Raw genomic sequence first — 11,438 nt, 5'->3', positions numbered from 1 at the left:
AGCCTGTTCTTTGCACTGATAATTTTTCTTTCAAAGGCTCTAATTTTTTGTTATTCACTATGGTAAAAAAACCCCATGTTTTGCCATATAAAACAAGTACGCTTCTCTATCACCCACTTCTACCAATATATATAAAGACTGTATATTCCAAACACATCATTTGTCAACAGCTTGTAAATCAGGTTTTCCCAAGTAGTAACATTAGCCATTAATTGTTTTAAACTTCACAAGTGAACACTCATACAGGAAATACGATACATAAACAGGAACAAAGTCTTTAGCACAGCATTCAGTAAAGTCCAGCCAAAGCCTGGCCAGTCTGCTAGAAACCAGCAGCAGCAGCTCTAAACACAACTGCTGGTTGAACAGTGAATGTTGTCCCAGTGATGTTTGTGCAGTTTGCTACTGAGCCATGAAAACAGCATTTTTTCCCCCCGCTACCCTTTAGCAATAATGTCTTGAAACCCAGTCTCCTTCCTCTCCAAATTTTTAAGAGTCCAAAACATTACTGCAACTTTTGGTCGTACATTTTTCTCATGACTGAACCCAAATGTTCCAGTTTCTATTTGTGGATCAGGGACATCCATATACACCTCCCCCCTTTTCTATTAGTAGTAAATAGACCCTAAATCGCAGCCTCTTGTTTGGTAATTTTTGTATCTTAATGCGTGCACGAGGCTTGAGGAGGAAAGGTGAACCTGTCAGCAAACCCCAAAGTGGCTGTGCGGGAATCTGAGGAGGGAAAACCCAACCACTCCCAGTTTAGGACCAGTTTGTTTCCCTTTCCAAAGCCCAGCTCTAGAGTGAGTTTTGTTTTACTCTGAGGGTGGGGAGTCCCTGGCACAGGTGCCCAGAGAAGCTGCGGCTGCCCCTGGATCCCTGGAAGTGTCCAAGGCCAGGCTGGACAGGGCTTGGAGCTGCCTGGGACAGTGGAAGGTGTCTCAACCGTGGCAGGATGAGCTTTAAGGTCTCTTCCACCCCAAACTATTCCATGAGGGTTTTGTCCATATTTTCTGTTAAAAAAAATCACATTACAACCCATGAGACATCTGAACTCCTGCTTGTGGGGGCATTTGGAGTCCCATTACAGAATCACGTACCCTGGAGAAGGGAACAAGAGTAGAAGAGACAGACAAACATTGAGAGAAAATGTGTAAAGTGGTATTATGTTATTAAAACATTACATTAGAAATAAACAGAACATAAACCCAAAATAGGTTTTAACCAGGTTTAACTTTTTTCTTTTGTTCTTTTTTTTTTTTTTTTTTTTTTTTTTTAAATTCAAATTGACCCAAAGCAAAAACTTACATTGCAAAGGAAGAACAAAATACATGATGGTATTGGTAACACAGCATGGAAGTTGCACTTGTGGGCAGTTTTTTTCCTCCAAACCAGCCCATCCTGGTCAAGACGTCACATCTTTTCTTTTGCCTCTGGGTATTTATCTGAAGAGTTTGTCCAGATGTTTCTCCTATGATTGCCAACCAGAGCCGGAAAACCAAATTTTCCACGCTATTCCAAGGAAGCCAGAGTTATCCCAAGCATGAGTGATAGTGAATTTAAAAAAAAAAAAAAAAAAAAGAAAAAAAGAAAGAAAAAACCCCAAAACAAAACAACCCACTCAAGCTTTTCAAACTAACAAGTATTGTCTATAATGTAAATAGCTTAGAAATATGGTAATTAAATAATCTAAAAAACACTCTTACTCTGCTGTACATTTATAAACATAAATATTTACAAAAACTTTCTGCTTTGTTTTAAAGGATGAGGTTTGCAGTTTGTTAATGATCAGAGTCTTTTACTCATATTGATTCTTTGGTGTGTTTGCCAATTTTTTAAGGTTTATTAAAAGTGTTCAACCGTGAATTTTAAGGTAACGGAACGAGGCTACATCACAAGTCTCTATTATGTATTTCTCCTTCCACATTCTAGTCCAAATGAAAAACAAAGGTCAGTTTGTTCTTCAAAGTATTTGTGCACAATATTGAAAATAATAATAATAAAAAGACCAAATTCCCCCTTATTGAAATTTGGGTAGGATTATCAATGAATAATCCTACTTTATCTGCACTTTAGCACATGGACAACCAGAGATAGTGCACAGGACTATCAGTAGGTTCAGAGCCACGGGTGCTGTGGTGCTTTGCAAGAATTAAGGTGAGAAACCAGCTACAAGAGATGGCTTAGCATTGCAAAAAAAGGGTGAGGGATTCCCTCCGCCCTGGGGAGAGGAGAAGATGAAAATTAATTTAAAAGAAAGGCTTTTTACTGGCCTGAAACATATGTGTGTTCCCTTTCAGATGTCAGTTACTTAAAAGAAATAACCAAAAAACAAACCTCAAACAATAAATAATGGAATTACACATTTCTTCATTAAATAGCATTCTTGTTACCAACAAAGTCTTTCATAATTTTCTTCAGTCACAGCAACAGACACAACAAATAATTTGCCTTAATATAGAATTGCAACTAAAATATACTCTAGATTACCTTAGAAAATATTACTGTAAAAATTCAGTGGGGAAGGAGACATTGGTTTAGACCAACTTACAAGTGTAGTGAACAATACTAAGTCTGTTTTGTATTCTCTTTTTTTTTTAAAGAAAACAGTTTTAAGAGATCCTGATTTCGTGTCAGAAATCGGAAGATTTGTGTTCAAACCTGCCAGTCTGCCCTGCCTCAGCACTGGAGAGCTCAGGGATTGGAATGGCTGATCTTCCCTGCACAGGGGCCAAGAGACTCGAGCCACGCACTCGAGCTCCTGCTCGCACCCCACCGCTTGTCCCTACTCCACAGATACAACCAGGAGGAAGCACTACAAGCTCTACAACCCAGTGTTAGGCTGGACTTGCTCACTCCCACTGCTGAGACGTGAACTTCTGGTCACTGCTCCAGCGGCTGGACTTGAACTGGTACAAGCTGGAGAAAAAAAGGTTCAACACCCCATTCCCAAGCCTCTGAGCCATGAATCTCCAAATTCCCCTACTGTCTGGAAACCTGATGCAATACCAGGCACAACACGGACAGAGAATTGTCCTTGCATCCCTTAGCAGTGATCAGGTTCATTCTCAGGGAGCTGCAGTCCAGGGTTGTCAAATATTAAAAGGAACTAGCAGAGTTAAATAATAGGAGTTTACCTGCCTTAACCTTGCTTTTCCTATTTTTAATACTAACTATTTTGAAAGTGACAGTGTGAAACTTAAAAGCCATCATCGTTCCTTCCATCTCCCGCTCCAGTTGGTGCAATTGGTACGAAAGCACTCCTACTATCAGAGGGGCCCTTTTGGAGCCAGATGCCAAAATGAAAGTAGAGCACATCAGTAAGAACCTTATGCCGAGTCTGTAATGCCTTGAAAATAAAGGGAGGGAAACAACTGCACACTTTGGCCCAATCTTTTGATCAAGAAATTAATTTTTTCCTATCAGAAACAAAACTCTGCAACGGATCTTTCGATACGTGGTTTGAGAGACACATTCAGGAGCCAGAGTTCAGCACTCCTCTCAGTTTCTGCTTTCAGATTAATTGCAAAATTTGAACGTTCAATAACAGTGGGGCTTTTCTTCTTATTAGCTAATAACTTAATGTGCACTTCCAGCTCTCTAACCTGAAACAAACTGAACTCAGAGCAATCAAAACAACCCCCGGCCCCTGCACTGCTCTTAAAACAAAATGGTTTGGCCAATTTCCTTTTTTGTTTTGTTTTAAAGAGGACACAGTTTGGCTTGAGAACCCGTAGATAAAATCTCAACTGAAAGTGAAATAAAGCAGGTTATACATTCACGAAATTCAGGGAATAATTGTGAACAGCAACTGCTGCATCATTTCTGTAATGTCCCATCAACACTACAGTGAGGCAGCAGCTCCTGCTCTCACAAATAATGCACTGAGCCTAAATGAGGAATAGTGGGGGAATCACACATCAAGGGAAAATACATCAGAGAGATTATTGCACAGGAGGCACTGTATGAGCAACAGAATACGCTGGCGTCAAAAAAAATTTGATTTTGTTTCCTCTTAAGTTAATGTAGAAAATACAGAGGCCATGCCTCTCTGTAGTGTACTGTCACTGGTAAAAACAGACTCACAAACAGCCCATTCAACAGGGAATGCTGGGAAAGAGGGCCTGAATTTTCTGGGCAATCCCAACTACAGTAATTAGGAAAAGAAAAATACCAGAGATCAAAAATAAAAATAATTGAAAAGACTGCCAATGTATAGATCCTCAAATTGAACAGGGTAACTGCATTTTTTTTCCTCAATTTCCAGCTTATATTCATACAGCACCCAAGGACACATTGATTCTCCACTCTTCCCTCTGTCCTGCAAAAACAAACAAACACCTGGCAGAGACAGGGGTCCTAAAAAACAGGGCTCTGGAGGTCTATCTGTATCCTTTTGCAGGACCGGTGCCTTGATTTCCAAAATTTTTATGTTCTTGCATCATTGCTCAGCATGCCAACTCAAACCAACCACTTCCCTCGAGGGGCTGCCTTCCATCTCCACTGCAAGTCTGCACACAAAATGTGAAAACAAACAAAAAAAACCAACAGCAATTTTTAAAATGCAGTATTGTATAGAAAGCTTGGACCTTGTAAACTTGGACCAAGAAACCAAAAATTAAGACCTTCTAGCTTGTGGTATAAAAAACCCCAGGAAGTGTATACCTGCCTTCTGACTTCACAGAAAAATCAGAATTTGCATAGGATATACTTTATGCAAGGCAACAAGCCTCTTCAGTATCTGGAATAGAACTAAACTTGCTCAGAGTTCCTCTCTTCATGGATATCAGATATCATCAAATTTGTGTTTTAAGTAGTCTTTCATGACCTTGGCAATGGGTAGTTCATCAAGTAGTTTGAGGTTTTGAAGGCCTATACACTGACGGATTTTAATTCGGCATAGATCTTGCAAGTTTCTGGGCTGTCCTGAAAAGACAAAAGGAACATATAAAAATCAAAGCATCACATTTTAAAGGTATTTTAAGACATCATTTACTCTGCAAAATGACAGGGGTTTGCTGTTTCCTAAGAGGGAGAGGGAAGGGGAAAATTATGAGAGAATTACAAATTAATACCTTTTTAATGAACTCAATGAAATCGAAGGATGAATCCTAAAAACATTTTAACACGCACATAATTTTACTGATGCCAGTGATTTCACCCATGTGAGGATTCCCACCAGGTGGCAACATATACTTATGCATTACAGAACTGCAGAACTTCTCCATTTAAATTTTGTGGATTTATTTTTTTTTCTATCCTTGGGGGGAAAAACCCCTCAGCCTTGCTTTTCTTTCAAACTAGACACTTCTAAGTTCAGCTGTAACAGGACTAGGAAGTTTCCCTAGAGAGTGAGGATTTACAAAAGTTACTCCAGGATCTTGTCATAGAGTTAAAGACTGGGGTTTTCTTTCCCTTCTGATGAAAAGATAAAGCCTCCAAGCTTTGGATGCAGCCAAACCCTCATCAAACAGAAAGGGATGAAGATGTGAATTAAACACTGTCCACAGAGGAAAAGCTTTACATCACACAAACTCCATTACTCCTAGAATAATCAATTCTCTTTCAAGCTCATTCTTCCCAGGAAACTACTCAAAATCAAACACCTTGAGAAACAGTTGGGGTTTGGTCCCTCTATCCAAAATAATCTTAAAATTTAGTCTCGTATCTGAATTCACCCAGCAATGGATCCCAAGAAAGAAAGAAAGAGAAAAAGAGCAGAACAAGAGATATTGAGAAATCCTGCCCCAATAAACCCTTCTAGCTTTCAGCACTGGTGCCTTGGGCCTTCCTAGCCCAGAGATTGCACACAGATCTGTGTCTTTAATAGCTTGCCCTTAGTAAATCTGTCTAGTGTTTTTTGAACCCATTCATACTTTCAGTATCCAAAACATCCTGTGGCAACAAATTTCACAATATAATTAGGCGTTGGCTGGAAAACTACAAAGTAATTTTATTTATTTTAGATCTCCTTCCTGATGGCTTTGTTGCATGCCTGCCATTCTTTGAGTTACAAGGAAAATAATGAATAATTGTTCCCACGCCAGTCATGATTTTACATACCTTTATATAAACCTCCATCCTCCACTCATGCTCAGCACCTCTTCCCAAAGCTGAAAACTCCAGTTAATAACCCCCAACATGGGAACCACTCCAAACCTCTGAACAAACTGCCTGCCTTTGTGCTTTTTCCTCATTCTGCTACAGCTTTTTTGGAGTTATTCCAGTAACACATCAAAGCTGTGCTAATCAATATTTTGATCATCGACTTAACTGTGTAAGCCTCTTTTTTTTTTTTTTTTTTCTTTCTTTCCTCCAAGCCAAGACTTGGTTATGGGACCTGATGACTGTGAAATTCAAAATACTCAGCACCCTGAACAATGTAGGTGCTTCTGTTGGTATCTATAGAAATGGGCTGACAGACAGGTAGGGATTTTTTTAGACACTGGGATTTATCTTAAGCACTAAAATTATCCAGGGCAAACCAGCAGAAGTAATGCATGAAAATAGTCTCAGTCTGCTTTTAAAGAAATTAGGTTTGAAATTAAAAAAAAAAAAAAAAAAAAAAAAAAAAAAAAAAACAAAAAAACCCCCAAAACCATGAAAAATTGAGCTTCCTTTATGTAAGTCAAAAACACTTTTATTATACTTATCACCACCTAAACGTCGATTTATTTTTAGTTAAATCCTTCACCCATGACTTAGAACACAGACAAATGGTTACTTTGTCTACCAGTGGCCTCTTCTTGGAAGTTTTTCCACCTGAAGGAAAGAATTTAGGCAAGAGCAGAATGTTTAAGCTTCAGGGAAAGGAAAGTTATTTTGGTAAGAAACCAAGAAATCTTAATGGTGATAAAGAAATGGTTCTGATGCTTTAAAACACGGTTCAGAAAGGATGCACTGCTTCAAAAGTTCACTGCAAACAGCAGCATTAGAAATGATAAAGGACTAGAGGTCTTTGTGTATTTTCTGTAGCAGAGTACACAATAAATCAGCTATGAGACACTGATTTCTGGTTTCAGAAATAAATGCCTTTTAATTAACATCCTACGTGGGTTTTGGGAACATAAAGGAACAGACAACTTAAAATACCCAGAAGAAATTGGTCATCAGTTCATTCAAAAAGACCCGATTATCAAATGTATGACATTTTCCCCTGATAAGCCTAAAAAATATTTCCTGGGAATGTGTTAACAATGGACATTTCCAGTGTTAAGCACCAGTTGCTACATCTAGTGGCTGCTGGTGTCTTAGGTCACGCCTTGCAAATTCCAGGGTTATTAATGCATTTGTGATTTATTAGAAACGGTGTCTGGAACACTTACTCATTCTTGGTTGCATCTGAATGAAAAAGGGAAAAAAAAATAAAGGATTACGGACCGATGTCAGTGAACCTTAGTTTGGCAAATGAAAAAAAAAAATGTTATTAGTAACTTGGCAAAGTGAGACAAGTTAAATGATGAATAAAGTTCTCATTGAAAACGATTAGGAAGTAGCGACTTTGGTTGTATCCTGAACCACAAATTTGGGAAGTTACTTAGGCAAATATGCTGGAAAGGAAGAGAATTAAAAGAGAAAGAAACAAAAAAACCCCACAAACATGAAAAGTTCGCTTGGCCTAATTACCACTATCATGCAAAACAGCCACATAAAACTACTGATCACCTTAAAAACATCCAGCACATCCCTGAAGGGCCACCTTGTTGCTGTTATTCTGGATTTGCTCGTTTGTTCACCAAATCATTACACACTGAAGTTAATTTATTTTGCGAGCTTTAAAGCGGTAATCAAATAAATGAGAAGTATTAATTACAGGAAAAAGATGCATGGTTCATCTTTTGCCTTCCAGAGCTTGTGCTCTGTGCTGGAAGGGAAAGCAGAAATCCCCAGCAATGCAATTCTCGTGTACAGTGTCCCAAACCTGTCAGAGAAGCTTCTTCCAAATAGAAGAAATGTAAATCATGAGCTTAAAGAATTGAGAGGAATTGCTTTTTGATTTTTTTAATCCAAATGCAGCAGGCTTTAATAGATATAAAATTTAAGCGTTTTCCTAGATCAGTTCTTCAGCTGCTAACAAAGTAAGTTTCTGAGCTTTCTTCCATTTAAATAATTATTTTACTTGAATAACGAAATGAGTCTTTTAAATTATTTTTAAAAGATCAGCCTTTGCTGCTAAAGCAAAGAGGAAAAAGCATGTTTTAACAGCAAGAAATTATTACAATTAATCTGAATTTCCCCTCAAAACTCCATTCCTTTTCTTCTTGCAGTTGCAAGGTTTTTCTGGTATGAAAGTTTGCTGTTCTATCCTAGAGACAGACAAAACCTCCATTCAGGATTTGCTACCTGGCCCAAGAACTGTGGCACTGTTTAAACTACTCTGCATTTATAGCTGTGCCTTCCCTCTGCAGAAGACAATGCTCCCCAAGAAATAAAACACCAACTCACCCACTAAGTCTATATTTAAGGACCATTAAGGCATATTTATGATGCCTCTGACAACACTGGTTTTTGGGGACTTGCATCCAAAGCTGGAAAAGGGGAATCCCTACCCATTTCCTCCACAGCAGATACAGAGCAAAAAAATACACGCAACCATACAGTGCAAAAATCATGAACTGACCTTTCTGTTACCCAAGAGAAAACATGGGAATAACTGAAATTAATACATTGTAGGCTGCAAGAAGATCCCCTCTGATCTATTGTTCCAACTACTAAAAGAAAAGTACTTTTAAAGCAAACAATCAGTGTCATTGGTTTGAAGTGGACAGGCTGTTTCTGAAGAAATTAAAAAATGAAAAATAACATCAGTGACATATTTCAGAAGCCGCCCACAGTTTTCTCTACAATATTAATGCATCTCTCTAAAAAACCTTAGAGTGGAATTTCTCAAACTGAGCCTCTGCCCCTCCTGGGAATTCTGAAAGGCTGAAAACAGTAGCAAGAAACCATTTGGTAATTTCTTTTTAGCTACAAAGGCAACTTAAAAATAAAAATCTTCTGAAACATTTTACAAAATATGTTGAAACCAGGCTGATGTATGCTGGCAACAGCTCAGTTCCTCTAGGATATCAGGAAAAGTATTTCTTTCTGCAGCAAACCCTTAAATCCATCCCTTATTTCACAGCGGTGAAGGAATGCAGCTACTGCCAACAATGAAACTGAGTTCTGAACTTGCTGGCTTTTTTGAGGGGGGGGCGAAATGCAAAAGATAATTGAATTTATCAACTGGAAACTCACAGCCAGCAGCCACGAAACACGCTGGGGAGGATGCACAAGAACGGGATCATAGGGAAAGGTTGGGATCACCCAGGAAATGGCTGAGGCTGAGCCCAACGGGAATTCGGCTGCTCAGTGCAGTGAGGTCTCAAGTTCTGCAACTGCACTGCCTTGTACCCTGTAAAAATAACAGCAGGGTAATTGGAGAGGATATCTGGTTTTCCAGCCTTCAAAACCTCAGAAAAAGCCAATATCAAAAAATCTACAGGTCTAAAAGATTCATATCAGACGTGGAGGATGAGTGTAGAATTACAGAGCGTTCATTTAAAGCGTGAACAGATTCCTCCAGCTCGACAGGACATGGGGAGCTTTGATTCTTTTTAACTGGATATTTACAAGCTATTTTAAAAGTTCTAATTTAATATTGTGTTCATTATGCCTCCGCTAGAACCTCTGAGCCTGACATACGTTCCCATTGGTCTCTGAAAAATAATTCCCCACAATGAGTTTTAGATGTCTATTAAATTTCAGACTATCTGGCACAGAAATTATGTACTATTTTGGACTGAAAACTCCTCTATGAAAAAGCAGAATGTCAGCAAGGCTCAACGTTATACTTAACAGGTGCATTTAGCAACGAAATGAAGGTATATGCAAAGGTATTTTTAAAAAAAAAAAAATTTGTGACATCTCTGTAAATTCAGTCTCACTGAAATTGCTATGGAAATTCAGCTAAGAATTTCAACACCATAATGTTTATCTATTTTTAGGAGACAGTAAGTAAAGTGCTCTGAACATCAAGACAGGTTTAAGATGCATTGTTACGCTACTTTAAAATTATTCTTGCAGAGTACAGCATAGGAGCATAAACAGGAGTTAGAGCATGGCTGTACCTTAAATGCCACATATAAAATACAAAAAATTAATCTTTTTTTACAAAGGCCTCTTAAAAAATTCTTTCAAAGTAAATTACTGTATATAGCTACAGAATATGATTCAACTACTTCATATAGTCAGCTGTAGAGTAGAAAATTATAAAAGAATCCCCTTATCCTAGTTCCCTGAGTAACTGGATGACAAAGCAGACCTCAATCATCACTGCAAGATTTCCCGCAGCACCCAAGGAAACAAGTAAAGCCTGAGATTCCAGTAAAGATCTTCTATGTTACTACAAACATGAAAATACCATTTCCTTTGCAATTATCCATGAAATAAAATATGTAGAAATCTACTTAATTCACCATGACATTTCTGTATTCATAAAACTTAAAACCATGCAGAGAGAAACTTTTAAAAATCTTCTTCCAGTTAAAAAGAAATTCTAGTTGAAAACTCATCTTGATTTAGCCAAGGGATAGAGACGAAGGATGTATAAGGATTTCCTTAACAGAACTTCTGTCTCAGTTATTCTGCACATTTACAGTGCTATATAAATTTAAACACAAAATTACACTCCCTCATCAAAGCCAAAGATCTGCCCTTTGAAAAATCAGAAAAAGCAATGCAGCTGAAACATTTGTAGTTAAATTCACCGGGTGACCTTTAGATGCTGTTCCAGAACTGAACTGAATTCTTTGGTACCTGTTGCCACACCAGGCACATCACACTGCTCTGGCCAGATCATTTCCTGAGCTCTCTGCCTCAACACAGAGCAGCAGCTCCTCAGCTGAACACAGATTCAATTAAAGGACGGCTATGGGGAGGGGGAAACTTCCAGGCTTTTTAAAAATCCCCTTCTTTAAAGACCCTAATTGAAATTTCTAGTATCTTGAAGTTTATTTAAGCCTTTACGTATTTTTCTAAGCCTTTGCGTTTTTTCTATCTCCTGCATTTGTTTTGTAAGTTTTAATATTCTCAAATCACATTCGACTTCAAAATAAATAATTTCATCCAGGGCTGTGATTGCACACTCATTTTATAAATATATACACTACTAATAAAAGTCTCTATGTATCTCTATCTTCATATGTATCATGTACACACATCTCTACTTTAATTTGCATTAGTGCATTCCAAGCTTAACACATTAACACTCCTGAAGAGGCAGGTTCAGACCAGGTGAAAATTGAAACATTTACACTGCTCCCAACCAACTCTTTATCAAATGATCTTAGGTACTACTGTGGCTGCCAATAAATGTTTTTTGAAATAGGAAAGTGTAAGACAGATAAGGAGAAGGAAGGTGAATAATAAAATCATTGAGCAGTTTTCATCTTCAATTT

General features: G+C 38.1%; 1 protein-coding gene across 13 annotated transcripts in view; it reads right to left on the bottom strand.

Annotated features, from left to right (window-relative positions):
- Positions 1-78: 78 nt before the first annotated feature.
- The window catches only part of ASB7 (ankyrin repeat and SOCS box containing 7), a 30,826-nt gene continuing 19,466 nt past the window's right edge, over positions 79-11,438 (bottom strand). For 10 of the 13 annotated variants that reach the window (XM_058422401.1, XM_058422402.1, XM_058422403.1 and 7 more), the window contains one exon: positions 1,263-4,926. In XM_058422401.1, coding sequence (XP_058278384.1) covers positions 4,787-4,926 — 140 coding nt within the window. In that variant the 3' untranslated portion in view covers positions 1,263-4,786. Of the gene's footprint in view, positions 1,102-1,261; positions 4,927-11,438 lie in introns of those variants that run through there. The other 3 variants (XR_009208303.1, XM_058422404.1, XR_009208304.1) reach the window with 3 other exon arrangements.

Source organism: Hirundo rustica, chromosome 13, assembly GCF_015227805.2.
Source record: "Hirundo rustica isolate bHirRus1 chromosome 13, bHirRus1.pri.v3, whole genome shotgun sequence".
Classification (NCBI taxonomy): Eukaryota; Metazoa; Chordata; class Aves; order Passeriformes; family Hirundinidae; genus Hirundo; species Hirundo rustica.
The sequence above is the reverse complement of the archived record's forward strand: the minus strand, read 5'-3'. Positions and strand labels throughout refer to the sequence as shown.